This window comes from Molossus molossus, unplaced genomic scaffold (genome assembly GCF_014108415.1).
Source record: "Molossus molossus isolate mMolMol1 unplaced genomic scaffold, mMolMol1.p scaffold_m16_p_7, whole genome shotgun sequence".
Lineage (NCBI taxonomy): Eukaryota > Metazoa > Chordata > Mammalia > Chiroptera > Molossidae > Molossus > Molossus molossus.
The window spans coordinates 62,533,121-62,550,638 of NW_023425401.1; the positions used below are offsets into that span (position 1 = coordinate 62,533,121).

Sequence of the window (17,518 nt, forward strand, 5' to 3'; positions counted from 1 at the left end):
TTCCTGTCTTCTCTATTAAAAAGTCAACTTTCCTCCTTCTTATAGATGAAACCTGGATTGGCATTTATACAGTCAAGGATTGTTATCCGGTTCAGGAAACCTTCACCAAAAATTACAGTGTAATATTGTCCACACGATTTTTCGACATACAGCTGGGTATTAAAGACCCCTCGGTGTTTATTCCCCCGAGCACGTGCCAGACGGCCCAGCTAGAGAGGATGAACCAGGACTGTGTGTGATAAGCCTGTGAATGCAGGAATGACAGCATCAGGCATCAACACTGACGGCCTTAGCTCAAAACGGATTTGAACCTGAGAGATGAAAATCTTCTTTGGAGATAAACGTTGATGTGGGTTGTTTTGTTTTGTTTTGTGCACATATGATGTTGGCTACTCAAGCTAATCAAGATGGAGACAATGTGGTAATATGAACTAAAAAGATGAACATGGGGTTTTGGTGTAGCCTATCTGGGTGCTGTGCTTTCTGTGTGTGCATGTATATATAAGGTGTGGTGGCTTACATAGGGCTGAGAGTCAGTGGGAGCAGTTTGCCTTGGCAGGGAAGAATGTTTTATTTACTGATGTTATTGAGAATCACCAGATTCCTGGTACCTGGTGATAATAAAAAACAACAATTTTGGTCAGTTTTATTATTAATTTTTTTTTATCCTCACCCGAGGACATTTTTGAATTTATCTTCAGATAGAGCGGGAGGGAGAGAGGGAGGAAGAGAGAGAGAGAAACATCGATGTGAGAGAGACCCATCGACTGGTTGCCACCCACACAACCCCATCCGGGGCCAGGGACAAACAGCAACTGAGGTATGTGCCCTTAGCGGGAACCAGACCCAGGACTCCCTGTTCTGTGTGCTGATGCTCTAACTGCTGAGCCAAACCAGCCAGGGCTATTATAATTATTTAAGTTCTCTATAGCTAATGAACCTTTTATTGCCTCCACCAAGGAGGTGACTGCTCCCCCTGCTCCAATCACATGCTCCCTAGGCTACTGAAAAAGTGATCCCTTAAAACTCCTTTCTTAAGAGTTTAAGGCATGAATCAATTGATATAAACATTTAGAAGGAAATGAAAGGCTATAAAACAAAGAAATTATTCCTCTAAAGAGACATTTTAAACAAGAGAGTTTGAAAATCTTAACGTCTATCCCTGGGTAAGCACGAGCCATGTATGCTTTCTTTTTTCTATGCAAGAGTATTGATAATTTTGCTGAATCATCATGTATTGTCAGGAGACCTACAGAGATAGGTAGTATTCTAAAAATAGCACTGAACTGGGGGTCAGAAGACTATTGTCTCAAAAATCTAGGACTAGAATTCCCTTGTAATCTAATTCCTTTGATTAACAACATGTGCTATACTTTCCCTCAACTTTGCCTTCTGGGGCACAACCTCTTTGTATACCTGACTTCTGTCCATCCTTGGTAGGTCAGCTCACACAAGTCCTTCAGAGAATTGCCCCCAAGCCTGGGTGTTTCTTGCAGCTTAAGCATGCAATTTTCACAGTATTTATTTAAGCTGTGTTAATTTTCTGCTTACACCCTAGCTTGGCTAGGAGTTCCTACAATATGGGTACTGTGTTCCACTAATTTTTATATGCTCAGCTCCAAGTAAGTGCCTGGCACATGATCAATGCCCTAAAAATCTATAGAGTAGAGAATGCAAGCCTCTCTAGTTTTCAGTTTCCTGGTGTGTTAATAGGGTTAGGTTTGCTGATATCTATAAAATGTATTATGTGATTACTCTATTATTGTGTTTCTTCTGCCCATCTATTTATCTATTATCTATTACCAGGAGAAATGTGTGGCACCTGTATTATGCTGAAACAATCTGTATTACTCACTGTTTATATTATTTCAATAAACAAAGTTAATTGCATTTCAAAGTATTTGATATATGTGCTTTTGTAATAAATATGAATTATATTTATTATAAGGGTGTTAAAACTGTTCTCTAATAAATAAAGTTCTTCATGTGATCTAAACCAAGTTCATTATCCTCTCTCAAAAGCTTGCTCTTCTGCTTAAAGTCCAGTTTCCTGGGTCAGAAGTCTTAGAGTCGTTCTTGACTCATTTTTTTTCCTTCAGTCTCAAAGGCAATCAAAGTCCTGAGTCCTATCAGAGTAGTTCTTAGAGCTGCTGCCTCTTATTCATTCCCTCAGCCACCATTCAGGTCCAGCACCACTGGCTTTGCAAGACCTTCATACCCTGTCTCCTTTCCCTGGTCTTTTCTTCTAGAAGTCACATTCTGCTCATTCAACCAGTCATAAGCCTATACTGAACCCCTGTTACCCCGAGGGTCCATGGTGGTTGTTAGAGTTACAGAATCTGCTCTGTAACCCAGCCAAAGAATGCACAGATGAGGGACTTTCACAGTGGCCTTTAAGGTGTGGCAGTTTAATAAAGCCTTTGACAGTGTTTGCCCCTTCTTATTTCTCCACCTGTAGGATGGCTCCATTGCTCTCCAGAACGCTCATTCCTCTTAGCTGGATATTTGCTGTGCTCACCCCAAACCACACTCCTACTCAGATAGAGGAACTCCTTTTATTTTATTCAGGAACATACAAACTGTGTGCTCTTTCATTTTTCAGTTGGCCAGTTTTAGTAGTTAAGCCATTTCATGGAAATGAATAAAAAATTCTTCTAGCAGGATTTTACATCTGGTGGGACCTCAATACACACCTGACAGGTACCTTACTCCTGTGGTTCTCCACCATCTCAAAGTGAAGTGGAATCTCCTTAGCACAGTTTCAAGGCCCTTTCCATCAGGTTCCTGATTCCTTTTCTAACCTCAGCACTAAGACTGACCTCTCTTTCTCAACTGCCTCAGAGCCTGAGAAATGAGGGCTGGGTCACCTCTGGTGGCAGGAGGGTTTCCATAGTCATTAGTCTTATGTAAAACCCTCTAGTGGCCATTATAGTTAGAAAGAAGAGGGCTCTTAAATAGGGCAAGGACTGGCCCTCTAATGAAAAGGAGCACACTGTGTCTCATTTACCTACAGCCATGGTATTCCTAACCATGGACCAGAACTAGGCATGGATACCACTTTGGGGATATCTCTGAGATTTTATTTTACAAAAGAACAACTTCCACCTCTCCCAAGGTAAATTGCCAGGATTCAGGCAAGAATGGGGATGTTTGTTATCTTCTTCCTTCAACCCTGCAGGCCCATCTCTGCAACAGGGCCATCCTATTCTCTTTCCCACTGACCTCTGTAGACTCAGAGTGGCCTGGCCTTTCTGCTCCCATTTGCTCTATTATGAGGGTTAAAATGGTGTTCACATTTTAAAACTATTTAAATGTTTTTAAAAGCAAAAAAATTTAGGTGTCTGAGGAAATGTCCCATGAAGTACGCTTAATTTCTTACCAAGCTGAATTCCATACCATTTGAAAACTCAACATTCACCTCTTGCTGGGTTTCTTTTACTTTTTTATATATATTTTTTTAGTAATTAATTAATTTATTTATTTTGTTACAGATGTTTCTCTTTTTTCCCCAAAGATTTCCCCTCACCAACCCTCCTGGCACTGTCCCCAGCTTTGTTGTCTATGTCCATTGTTCATGCATACATGCATATAAGTTCTGTGTTTTATCACTCCCTCACCATCCCCTCTTCTGGGGATTGTCAGTCTGAACCCAACTTCCACGTCTCTGGGACTACCCCATTCTTCAGACTGTTATGTTCATTATATTCCACAAATAACTGAGATCATATGAAACTTGTCTTTCTCTGCTTGGCTTGTTTCGCTTAGGATAATACTTTCCAGGTCCCTCCATGTCATCTCAAAAGAAAAGAGATTTTCCTTTCTTACAGCTGCACAATATTCCATTCTGTACATGTACCACAGCTTTTTCATCCATTCGTCTACTGATGGGCATTTGGGCTGTTTCCAGATCTTTGTTATGGTAAATAGTGCTGCTACAAACATGGGGGTACATATATTCTTTCTGATTGTTGTTTCAGGCTTCTTAGGGTATATTCCTAGAAGTAGGATCACTGGGTCAAATGGCAGTTCAATTTTTAATTTTTTGAGGTAACACCATATTTTTTTCCAAAGTGGATGCACCAGTCTGCATTCCCACCTGCAGTGTACTAGAGTCCCCTTTTCTCCACACCCTCGCCAACACTTGTTGTTTGATGATTTGTTGATAGCAACCATTCAGACAGGTGTGAGGTGATCCCTCATTGTTGTTTTAATTTGCATCTCTCTGATGATTAGTGATTTTGAGCATTCCATCATATGTCTCTCAGCCATTTTTATGTCCTGTTTGGAGAGGTGTCTATTTACTCCCTCTGCCCATTTTTTAATTGGGTTCTTTGTCTTCCTTTTGTGGAGTTGTATGAGCACTCTGTATATTGGAAATTAACCCCTTATCTAATATATCATCGCAATTATGCTCTCGCATACAGTGGGTTGCCTTTTGAGTTTGATGTAGTCCCATGTGTTCATTTTCTCCTTTATTTCTGTTGCCTTAGGTGATGTATCAGTGAAAATTCTGCTCTGTATGATGTCCGAAATTTTGTTGCCTACATTTTGTTCTAGAATTTTTATGGATTCACGGGTCACATTTAAATCTTTTATCCATTTTGAGTTTATTTTTGTGTATGGTGTAAGTTGATGATCTAGTTTAATTTTTTTGCATGTAGCTGTCCAATTTTCCCAACACCATTTATTAAAGAAGCTGTCCTTACTCCACTGTATGCTCTTGCCACCTTTGTCAAATATTAATTGAGCGTATTGCCTTGGGTCCATTTCTGGGTTTTCAGTTCTGTTCCACTGGTCTATATGCCTGTTCTTGTGCCAGTACCAGGCTGTTTTGGTTACAGTCGCTTTGTAGTATAACCTGATATCTGGTATTGTGATCCCACCTACTTTGTTCTTCTTTTTCAAGATTGCTGTGGCTATTCGGGGTCTTTTTTGGTTCCATATGAACTTTTGAAGTATTTGTTCTAGTTCTATGAAATATGTCATTGGTATTTTGATGGGGATTGCATTGAATCTATAGATTGCTTTGGGTAGTATGGACATTTTAATGATGTTAATTCTTCCAATCCATGACCAGGGTATGTGCTTCCACTTTTTTTATATCTTCCTCTATTTCTCTTTTCAATGACCTGTAGTTTTCTGCAAATAGGTCCTTTACTTCTTTGGTTAAGTTTATTCCTAGGTATCGTATTTTTTTTGGCGCGATGGTAAATGGGATTGTTTTTTCAGTTTCTCTTTCTGTGAGTTCATCATTGATGTACAAGAATGCCGTCGATTTCTTTTTTTTTTTTTTTTAATTTTATTTATTTATTTATTTTTTTGTTACAGATATTTTACCTTTTTACCCCATTGGCACCCCCCACCCCACCCCCCCCCCCTCCACCCTGTCCCCGGCTTAGTTGTCCATGTCCATTGGTCATGCATACATGCATATAAGTTCTGTGGTTTATCTCTTCCCACCCCCCCACCCCCCATCCCCTCTTCTGAGGGATGTCAGTCTGTGCCCCACTTCCATGTGTCTGGGTCTACTGTATTCCTCAGACTGTTATGTTCATTATATTCCGTATATAAGTGAGATCATGTGGTATTTGTCTTTCTCTGCTTGGCTTCTTTCACTTAGGATAATACTTTCCAGGTCCCTCCATGTCGTCTCAAAGGATAAGAGATCTTTCTTTCTTACCGCTGCATAGTATTCCATTGTGTATATGTACCACAGCTTTTTGATCCATTCGTCTACTGGTGGACACTTGGGCTGTTTCCAGATCTTAGCTATTGTAAATAGTGCTGCTATGAACATGGGGGTACATATATTCTTCCTGATTGGTGTTTCAGGCTTCCTAGGGTATATTCCCAGCAGTGGGATCACTGGGTCAAATGGAAGTTCAATTTTTAATTTTTTGAGGTAGCACCATATTGTTTTCCATAGTGGCTGCACCAGTCTGCATTCCCACCAGCAGTGTATTAGAGTCCCCTTTTCTCCACACCCTCGCCAACACTTGTTGTTTGATGATTTGTTGAAGGCGGCCATTCTGACAGGTGTGAGGTGATACCTCATTGTTGTTTTAATTTGCATCTCTCTGATGATTAGTGATGTTGAGCATTTCTTCATATGTCTCTTGGCCATTTGTATGTCCTGTTTGGAGAGGTGTCTATTCAGCTCCTCTGCCCATTTTTTAATTGGGTTCTTTGTCTTCCTTTTGTGGAGTTGTATGAGCACTCTGTATATATTGGAAATTAACCCCTTATCTGATACATCATTGGCAATGATGTTCTCCCATACAGTGGGTTGCCTTTCCATTTTGATGATTGTTTCTTTTGCTGTGCAGAAGCTTTTTAGTTTGATGTAGTCCCATGTGTTCATTTTCTCCTTTATTTCTGTTGCCTTAGGTGATGTATCAGTGAAAATTCTGCTCCGTATGATGTCCGAAATTTTGTTGCCTACATTTTCTTCTAGAATTTTTATGGATTCACGGGTCACATTTAAGTCTTTTATCCATTTTGAGTTTATTTTTGTGTATGGTGTAAACTGATGGTCTAGTTTCATTTTTTTGCATGTAACTGTCCAATTTTCCCAACACCATTTATTAAAGAGGCTGTCTTTACTCCACTGTATTCTCTTGCCACCTTTGTCAAATATTAATTGAGCGTATTGCCTTGGGTCCATTTCTGGGTTTTCAGTTCTGTTCCACTGGTCTATATGCCTGTTCTTGTGCCAGTACCAGGCTGTTTTGGTTACCGTCGCTTTGTAGTATAACCTGATATCTGGTATTGTGATCCCACCTACTTTGTTCTTCTTTTTCAAGATTGCTGTGGCTATTCGGGGTCTTTTTTGGTTCCATATGAACTTTTGAAGTATTTGTTCTAGTTCTATGAAATATGTCGTTGGTATTTTGATGGGGATTGCATTGAATCTATAGATTGCTTTGGGTAGTATGGATATTTTAATGATGTTAATTCTTCCAATCCATGAACAGGGTATGTGCTTCCACTTCTTTATATCTTCCTCTATGTCTTTTTTCAATGACCTGTAGTTTTCTGCAAATAGGTCCTTTACTTCTTTGGTTAAGTTTATTCCTAGGTATCATAATTTTTTTGGAGCGATGGTAAATGGGATTGTTTTTTCAGTTTCTCTTTCTGTGAGTTCATCATTGATGTACAAGAATGCCGTCGATTTCTTGATGTTAATTTTGTATCCTGCTACTTTGCCAAATTCATTTATTAAGTCTAATAGATTTTTGATGGAGTCTTTAGGGTTTTCTATGTACAATATCATGTCATCTGCAAATAATGACAGTTTCACTTCCTCCTTTCCAATTTGGATCCCTTTTATTTTTTCTTCATGTCTGATTGCTGTGGCTAAGACTTCCAGTACAATGTTAAATAAGAGTGGCGAAAGTGGACATCCCTGTCTTGTTCCTGTTCTTAATGGAAATGTTTTTAGTTTCTGTCCATTGAGTATGATGTTGGCTGTAGGTCTTTCATATATGGCCTTTATTATGTTGAGATATGATCCCTCTATTCCTACATTGCTGAGCATTTTTATCAGAAATGGATGCTGGATTTTGTCGAATGCTTTTTCAGCATCTATTGATATGATCATGTGGTTTTTATTCTTCATTTTGTTTATGTGGTGTATCACGTTTATTGATTTGCGAATATTGTACCAGCCTTGCATCCCTGGAATGAATCCCACTTGGTCGCGGTGAATAATTTTTTTGATGTATTTCTGGATCCGATTTGCTAATATTTTGTTCAGGATTTTGGCGTCTATGTTCATCAGGGTTATTGGCCTGTAGTTTTCTTTCTTCGTAGTGTCTTTTTCTGGTTTTGGAATTAGAATTATGCTGGCCTCATAGAACGGGTTTGGAAGTCTTCCTTCTTCTTGAATTTTTTGAAATAGTTTGAGGAGAATGGGTGTTAGTTCTTTTTTGAATGTTCGGTAAAACTCCCCCGTGAAACCATCTGGGCCTGGGCTTTTGTTTGCTGGGAGAGTCATGATTACCTCTTCTATTTCCTTAGTTGTTATTGGTCTGTTCAAGTTTTCTATCTCTTCCGGGAATAGTTTTGGGAGACTGTGTGTTTCTAGAAATTTGTCCATTTCGCTTAGATTGTTGAATTTGTTGCCATATAGTTGTTCATAGTAGTTGTTAACGATCTTTTGTATTTCCGTGGTGTTGGTTGTTACTTCTCCTCTTTCATTTCTGATTTTGTGTATTTGGGTTCTCTCTCTTTGTTTCTTGGTGAGTCTAGCTAAGGGTCCATCAATCTTGTTTATCTTTTCGAAAAACCAGCTCTTTGTTTCATTGATCCTTTGAATTGTTTTTTTGGTCTCTATGTCATTTATTTCTGCTCTGATCTTTACTATTTCCTTCCTTCTACTTGCTCTGGGGTTTTCTTTTTGTTTGCTTTCTAATTCTTTAAGTTGTGAGGTTAGACAGTCAATTAGAAATTTTTCTTGTTTTTTGAGGTAGGCCTGTAGTGCTATGAACTTCCCTCTCAGAACTGCTTTTGCTGCATCCCATAGATTTTGTGTTGTTGTGTGTTCATTTTCATTGGTTTCCAGGAAGTTTTTAATTTCTTCCTTGATCTCCTCAGTGACCCATTCATTGTTTAATAACATGCTATTTAGCCTCCATGTGTTGAAATGTCTTTGCATGTTCTTGTTGCAATTGATTTCTAGTTTCATGCCATTGTGATCTGAGAAGATGCTTGATATGATTTCAATCTTCTTGAACTTGTAGAGATTTAGTTTGTGTCCTATCATGTGGTCTATCTTTGAGAATGTCCCATGTGCACTTGAGAAGAATGTGTATTCTGTAGTTTTGGGGTATAATTCTCTGTAGATATCTATTAAATCCATTTGGCCTAGTGCTTCATTTAGAGTCTCTGTTTCCTTGCTAATTTTTTGCCTAGAGGATCTATCCAGTGCTGTCAACAGAGTGTTGAAGTCCCCTGCTATGATTGTATTGTTGTCGATTTCTCCTTGGAATTCCTCCAGAAGATTTTTAATATATTTTGGTGCTCCTATATTGGGTGCATATATGTTTATCAAGGTTATATCTTCCTGTTGGATAGACCCTTTCAATATTATGTAGTGGCCGTCTTTGTCTCTAGTTATGGTCTTCATTTTGAAATCTATTTTATCACATATGAGAATTGCTACCCCAGCTTTTTTTTTGCTTTCCATTTGCTTGGAAAATTTTTTTCCATCCCTTCACTTTCAACCTATGTGAGTCTTTTGTTGAGAGGTGGGTCTCTTGTAAACAACATATAGATGAGTCATGCTTTCTTATCCAATCAGCTACTCTGTGTCTCTTTATGGGAGCATTCAATCCATTTACGTTTAAGGTGATTATTGATATGTACTTATTTATTGCCATTTTTGTTTAGTGTGGTTCTATTTTTCTTCCCATTTCTACTGCTAATTACAGCAGTCCTTTTAACATTTCTTGCAGTGCTGGTTTGGTGCTAATGTATTCCCTAAGCCTTTTTTTGTCTGGGAAGCTTTTTATTTGATCTTCTATTTTGAATGATAGCCTTGCTGGGTAGAGTAGTCTTGGATTCAGATTCTTGTTTTTCACGACTTTGATTACTTCATGCCATTCTCTTCTGGCCTGTAGTGTTTCTTGTGAGAAGTCAGCTGAGAGCCTTATGGGGTTCCCTTTGTAGGTAACCTGTTGCTTATCTCTTGCTGCTTTTAGGATTCTCTCTTTGTCTTTAATTTGTGGCATTTTAATTACTATGTGTCTTGGTGTGGGCCTGTTTGGGTTCATCTTACTTGGGACTCTCTGTGCTTCTTGAACTTGAATGCCTTCTTCCTTCACCAAATTAGGGAAGTTTTCTCTCACTATTTTTTTGAATATATTCTCTATCCCTTGCTCATTTTCTTCTTCTTCGGGAACTCCTATGATGCGAATATTATTACGTTTCCAGTTGTCCCAGAGTTCTCTTAAGCTGTCTTCCTGTTTTTTAATAGTTTTTTCCTTTTGTTTTTCTGATTGGTTGATTTTTTCTACCCTGTCTTCTAATTCACTGATCCGGTCCTCAGCTTCCTCTACTCTGCTTTTTAAACCTTCCAATATGTTTTTCATTTCGGATATGTCATTTTTTATCTCTTCTTGTTGGTTTTTAATTTCCAATTGGCTTATTTTCAGTGTGTCTATGTCCTTACTCATGCTGTTCAGCTTCCTCAAGATCATGGCTCTGAATTCTAGCTCTGTTAACATGCCTAATTGCTCCACATTGATCTCATCTTCGGTGGAGGTGTCTTGCTCTTTCATTTGGCTTCTGTTTCTGTGTTTCACCATTTTGGCTATCACTGTGGGCTTTGGAGCCTGTCAAGTTCTCCCTGTGGGTTTTGGTGTTCTGCTGTTTGTGGCTCCCTCTCCTGTGTTTAGATGAGTGAGGGAGGACCCACGTTGAACACCACTGTCAAGTCTTACTTTCCTGGTTAAAGTTGCCAGCCCCGGAAACGTACTGTTATCCTCTAGCTTTTTGCCTGGAAGCTAGCAGTCTAGGTTAATTGATGAGTTTTGGGTTGTCAGTTGATTGAAAAACTCCCTCTGGTGTTCAGCCAAGGGGCTTTCACGAGGGTGGGGCAGATGATGGTTGTTAGTGAGCCTCAATTAGCACTTCAATGTCCCACAGGGTGGGGTTGGATCTCCGAGGGAGGGGCTGCTGCCTCTCCTCAGAGCCCTGGGAAGGAGCAATGTGGCCACCGTCCTGAGTGGCTGCACTCCGCCAAAGCTCTGAGCACCCTCCAGATCCTGAGTGTCCCCACACAGTTCCAGTCCAGTCTGCCCTCCCTCTGCCGGAGCCCAAGGTGAGTGGCTGTGGCTGTTTCAGCCTCTGTCCTGGCTCTGTGCTGTGGAGCCACCTGGGAGTGTAACCCGAGGGTGCTGCTTACAGCTAAGGCCACTGCCGAGCTGCCGACCGTGGGCTCCCAGCCCCCGTCTCGCGCCTTCACAAGCCTACCGGGATGGAGTCAGTGTCCCTCGTTGTATGGTCCTCGCAAGCTGCTTTTCTGTTCTCAATAACATGCTATTTAGCCTCCATGTGTTCAAATGTCTTTTCATGTTCTTTTTGCAATTGATTTCTAGTTTCATGCCATTGTGATCTGAGAAGATGCTTGATATGATTTCAGTCTTCTTGTACTTGTGGAGAGTTAGTTTATGCCCTAATATATGGTCTATCTTTGAGAATGTCCCATGTGGCTTGAGAAGAATATGAATTCTGCAATTTTGGGGTATAATACTCTGTAGATATATATTAAATTTTTTTGACCTAGCACTTCATTTAGAGTCTCTGTTTTCTTGCTAATTTTTTGTTTTGAAGATCTATTCAGTGATGTCAGCGGGGTATTGAAGTCCCCTGCTATGATTATATTGCTGTTGATTTCTTCTTTGAAATCCTCCTGAATATTTTTAATATATGTTGTTGCTCCTAATTTGGGTTCATATATGTTTACCAATATTATATCTTCCTGTTTGATAAATCCTTTCAATATTATGTAGTGGCCTTCTTTGTCTCTAGTTATGGCCTTCAATTTGAAATCTACACTATCAGATATGAGTATTGCTACCCCAGCTTTGTTTTTGCTTAAAAATTTTTTTTCCATCCCTTCACTTTCAACCTATGTATGTCTTTTGTTCTGAAGTTTCTTGTAAACAACATATATTTGAGTCATGCTTTCTTATCCAGTCAGCTGCTCTGTGTCTTTATCAGAGCATTCAAACCATTCACATTTAAGGTGATAATTTATATCTACTTATTTATTGCCATTTTTGTTCAGTGTGGTTATATTTTTATTCCTATTTTTTCTACTAATTACAGCAGTCCTTTTAACATTTCTTGCAGTTCTGGTTTGCTGCTAATATATTCCCTTAACTTTTTTTTTGTCTGGAAAGCTCTTTATTTTACCTTCTATTTTTAATGATAGCCTTGCTGGATAGAGTTGTCTTGATTTGAGATCCTTGTTTTTCATGACTTTTATTACTTCATGCCACTCCCTTCTGGTCTCTAGTGTTTCTGTTGAGAAGTCAGCTGAGAGCCTTATGGGGTTTCCTTTGTAGGTAACTTGTTGCTTATCTCTTGCTACCTTTAGGATTCTCTCTTTGTTTTTATTTTTGGCATTTTAATTACTATGTGTGTTGGTGTGGGGCTGTTTGGGTTCTTCTTACTTGGGGCTTTCTGTGCTTCTTGAACTTGAATGCCTTCTTCCTTCACCAAGTTAGGGAAGTTTTCTGTCACTATTTCTTCAAATATATTTTCTAACTATTGCCCATTTTCTTCCTCTTCTGGGACTCCTATGATGTGAATGTTATTACGTTTCCAGTTGTCCCACAGTTCTCTTAAGCTGTCTTCCTGTTTTTTAATTGTTTTTATTTCCTTTTTGTTTTCTGATTGGTTGATTTTTTTCTACCCTTTCTTCTAATTCACTGATCTGGTCTTTGGCTTCCTCTACCCTGCTGGTTAGTCCTTCCAACTTGTTCTTAATTTCTGCTATGTTATTCTTCATTTTCACTTGGTTGGTTTTCAATGTTTCTATATCTTTACTCATGGTGCTAATGTCCTAACTCATGCTGTTGAGCTGTTGAGAGGGAGCCACAAACAGCAGAATATCAGCACCCACAGGGAAAATTTGGCAGTCTCCATAACCACTGAGATAGCCAAAATGTGAAACAAAGAAACAAATCTCAAATGAAAGAACAAGAGAACTCTATCGATGATGAGATCAATGATCTCTTGCAGCTAAGCAATTTATCAGAGGTAGAGTTCAGAGCACACAAGATAGGCTTAGAGGATATGAAAATGTAGGCAAAGTGAATAGAAGCTACATAGTGTTGTTGTTTTGGGGGATGGGTCTCAGCTGCTCATCTGTGCTTCTGTTTCCTGGGGATGGATGTCTGCTCCTCAGCCTCTGTTGCTGGTGATATATCTCGACTCTGATTGAGCTGCTACTATGGGGGATGGTTCTGGGCTCCGGGCTGTCTGAGGATTCCGGGACCAGCACCTTGGGAGCTCCACTACTGTGCACAGGTCTGTGTTGACACAGAGTGTTTACTAGTCCGATGGTGCCAGGTGCACCGGTGGGCTCAGGTTGCTGGGCCCTAAGCCACTCCCACTGCCTCCTCCCAGGGAAGACCCAGGATCTTCCAAAATGGTCGGACCTCCCAGTGGCGCAGGGAGACATTCCCTGAAGTGCAGCTTACAGTGGTAGTGGGCTGCTCCTGTCCACAGCACAGGTACTTTCTGCTCCTGGGCTCTGCACTGCTCGAGTTTGGTCATCCACCTTTGTGTCCACTTATACTCTCTCACACACTCGCTCACTCTTTCACTCACTCACTCTTCCTCTGTTCCTGCCAGGTGTCATTTTCCCCCAATTATCTATTTTTTTCTTTAAATAAGTTTTTTTTATTTTTCAATTATAGTTGACATACAATATTATATCATTTTCAGGTATACAATCCAGTGATTACACATTATATAACTTAGTAAGTGATCACCCTGCTAAATCTCATACCCACCTCACATCATAGATAGTTACTACAATATACTGACTATATTTCTTATGCTTATACTTTACATCCCCATGATAATACTGTAACTATCAATTTATACTTCTAAATCCCTTCACCTTTTTCACCCCACTGCCATTTGGTAACCATCAAAATGTTCTTGTATCTATGAGTCTGTTTATTGTCTGCTTGTTCATTAATTTTATTCCTTAGATTCCACATATAAGTGAAATCATATAGCATTTGTCTTTCTCTGTCTGACTTATTATACTCAACACAACACCTTCTAGATCCATTCATGTTGCTGCAGATGGCAAGACTGCATTCTTTTTTTTATGGTGGAAGCCTATTCTATTGTATATATGCACCATTTATATTTATCCATTCATTTCATCTATTGATGAACTCATAGGTTGCTTCCATACATTGTCTATTGTAAGTAATGCTGAAATAAACATATGATGTATCTGTGTTTTAGATTTAGTGTTTTGGGTTTTTTGGATAAATACCCACAAGTGAAATCACTGGGTCCTTTTTTTTTTTTTTTCCTGTTATAGCCTTTGTTTTAAGTCTATTTTTTTTCTGGTCTAAGTATTGTTACTCCAGCTTTTATTTTGTTTGTTTGTTGCCATTTTCATAAAGTATCTTTTTACATCCCTTTTACATCCCTTTACTATAAGTATTTCAAACTGGAGTCTCTTATAGACAACATATGTAAAAGTCTTGTTTTCTTATACATTCAGCCTCCATTTGTCTTTTCATTGGAGCATTTGATCCATTGGCATTTACAGTAATTGTTGATATGTATGTATTTATTCCCACTTTATTATTCATATTTTTAGCTTTATTTTCCCTTTTCTTCTTAAAGAAGACCTTTAACATTCTTGTAATGGTGGTTTGGTTATGATAAACTTCTTTAGCTTTTTCTTGTCTGGGATGCTTTTTATCTGTGTTTTGATTCTAAATGATAGTTTTGCTTTGTAGAGTAATATTGGTTGTAGGTCCTTGCTTTTCACCACTTTAAGCATTTCTTGTGAATCCCCTCTGGCCTGAAATGTTTTTGTTGAGAAATCAGCTTACAGTTATTGGAGCTTCCTTGTAGATAACTAACTTCTTTTCTCTTGCTGCTTTTAAGATTCTCTCTTTGTCTTTAACCCTTTGCTTTCTAATTATGATCTGTCTTGATGTGGGCCCCTGTGGGTTCATCTTGTTTGAGACTCTTTGCACTTCCTGGATTTGTATCTCTATTTTCTTCACCAGACTGGGGAAGTTTTCCATCATTATTTTTTCAAATAAGTTTTCAATTCCTCACTCTCTCTCTTCTCTTTCTGGTACCCCCATTATGGAAACGTTGGTATGTTTAAACTTGTCCCAAAGGCTCCTTATACTATCATCACCTTTATACTTCTTCTTCTTCTTCTTTATTTCTTTATTTATTTTTTTGCTGTTATCACTGGGTGTTTTCTGCTTCCTTATCAACCATGTTGCTGCTTTGATCCTCTGCTTTATCTACTCTACTGTTTGTTCCTTAAAATGTGTTCTTTAATTCAGTTAATGTATTCTTCATTTCTTTCCTTATGGTTTCCATGTCATTTTTTATGCTGTTGAAATTCTCACTAAGTTCCTTGAGCATCCTTATAATCATTATTTTGAACTCTGTATGTGCTAGTTTGTTTGCCTTCATTTCATATAGTTCTTTTTCTGGAGATTTCTTGTGCTCTTTCATTTGTGAAATGTTTATTTGTCTCCTCATTTTGGCTGCTGCCCTGTGTTTGTCTTTATGTATTAGGTAGAGCTGCTACATCTCTGGTCTTGGTAGGGTGGCCTTATTTAGTAGTGTCCTGTAGGGCCCAGTGGCAAAGCCTCCCAAATCACCCGAGCCAGCATTCCAGGTTTGCCCCACATTTGGGCTGTGCGTACCCTCCTGTTGTAGTTAAGCCTTACTGTTGATTACTGTTGGCATGTCACTAGGAGAATTTGACCCCCAGGTCCTTTGGCTTTGAGGACCCACTGGGACTACAGTGGAGGAGCTGCTGTGCAGGGGTTGACTCTATGGAACAAGATTCGCTTCAGTGAAGCTTTAGTATATGCCTAGTTTGTCTCTTGAATGTGTTGCTTGTGAAAGTGGTTGGGGTGGTGCTTTGATGTAGTCTGAAGCTGTCCACCAGGTACACTGGCTCTGGAGTTTTTCAGGAAGTGCAGGCCAAGGACAGCCACCACCTGTGTCCTTCCTGGGGCCACCTAGTATGAACTACAGAGTAATCTGCGGATGCCTGCTACTTGCGCTGGGCTTGGAGATGCCTGGTACAGGCCACACTGCAATCTGAGGCTGGCTCCAACTAGTGGTAGGCCAGGTGTCACTTAACAAGAGGTCTGTGCTATGCTGAGGCCAGTTGGTGTTTCTTTGAAAGATTTTAGGAATGTCTACAGCATGAGCCAAGAGAGAACTTTTGTATGGAAAAGTCACTGGAAATGGCTTGGGTAGGTCCCAAAAGTTGGGTGAGGTGAGGTCTCAAGGAGTCACCAGGGTGGGGCTAAAACAGTGTTAGCCAAGTTACTGGAGACTCAGAAATGGCTCCAGCCTGCTCTGTGGGGTGGAGGGCTCAGCAAAGGAAAAATGGCCTCTGTCAGCACTTCTGTATGGGAAAAAGCTGCCCCTCCAGCTCTTGCTCCAAAACCAGACAATTCAGCTATTCCCTGTGTGTCCCTGGTGCATTTTGAACTGCAGCCCAGTGCTGGAGCTCAGGGCAAGTGAGTAGGAGTATGTCAATGTGCATAAGCCCTTTAAGAGAAATGCCTGGGACTCCAGAAGCAATCCATCTCACTCAGCCACAATTTCCACTGTTTTTTACTGCCAGAAGTTAGGAGGCATATCCCTTCTGATTCTTATCCACCATACATGGGAGTGGGACCAGCCTGTTCCACATCTCCACCCCTCCTACCAGTTCTTATGTGGCTTATTCTTTATATCCTTGGTATAGAACTAATGTTCAGCTAGATTTCCTGATGATTGTTCTGCAATTTAGTTGTAATTTTGAGGGGGTTATGGAAGAATTCAAGTACCATATTTACCTATGTCACCATTTTGAACCCTGTCTATTTCTTTCAGAAAGAAAATCTATTTGTAGTTGTCCCATATCATGCACTGAAATAAATTATAGTGCATTAAAGAGATAGACACAAAAACAGTATGAAACTAATATAGGCTTTTTAACCCTACTAAAGTAAAATACAGAAAAATATATCCTGATCTTGGATTTTAAAAGATAAAGCAAAAACAAACCACACAGAAAAAACAACTGACTATATAAAGTTGTCTATTTTTAAAATATAAGAAATATATATAATTATATATATATGATACATATAAAATATAATAGATATATAATATGATATTATGCAATATCAGACTATCACGTATATAATATCATAAAGAAGATTAAAAGACAATTGACAGCCAGTCGGTATGGTTCAGTTGGTTGAGCATCATCCCATGTACCAAAAGTTTGCTAGTTTGATTCTCTGTTAGGGCAGCCAATTGATATATCTCTCTCATCAATGTCTTTATCCCTCTCTCTCCCTCTGCCTTCCTCTCTCTAAAAAAATCAATAAAAACATTTTTTAAAATGACAATTGACAAGTGGAGGAAAACATTTCAGATTGTATTTCCTACATAATGTGACAATTTGCAATTCAATTAATATTTATAGTTCATTGGAAAATAAGCAAAAGACACAAATAGAAAATTCACAAAGAAAAAAATGACTAATAAACATTTTTTAATGTCCAGCTTCAGAAGTAATCAAAGATATGCTAGTTAAACAACAATATAATGTAATTTTTACCTTCTTGAACTTGTAAATATTAAAAAGTTTACAAATCTCTAGTGATGTTAAAGGGATGATGATGAAATAATAACTCAGACATGGCTACTGACCTGTATGTGGGTGTATCTAGAAACCATTTTGGTAATATGGAATTGAGAGCCTTATAATATTTCT

At 39.0% G+C, this 17,518-nt stretch overlaps 1 protein-coding gene across 1 annotated transcript in view; it reads left to right on the forward strand.

The window, feature by feature from the left end:
• The window catches only part of EPDR1 (ependymin related 1), a 46,937-nt gene extending 46,298 nt beyond the window's left edge, over positions 1–639 (forward strand). The window contains exon 3 of the mRNA XM_036247213.1: positions 46–639. Coding sequence (XP_036103106.1) covers positions 46–239 — 194 coding nt within the window. The 3' untranslated portion in view covers positions 240–639. The remainder of the gene's footprint in view (positions 1–45) is intronic.
• The last annotated feature ends 16,879 nt before the right edge of the window (positions 640–17,518 follow it).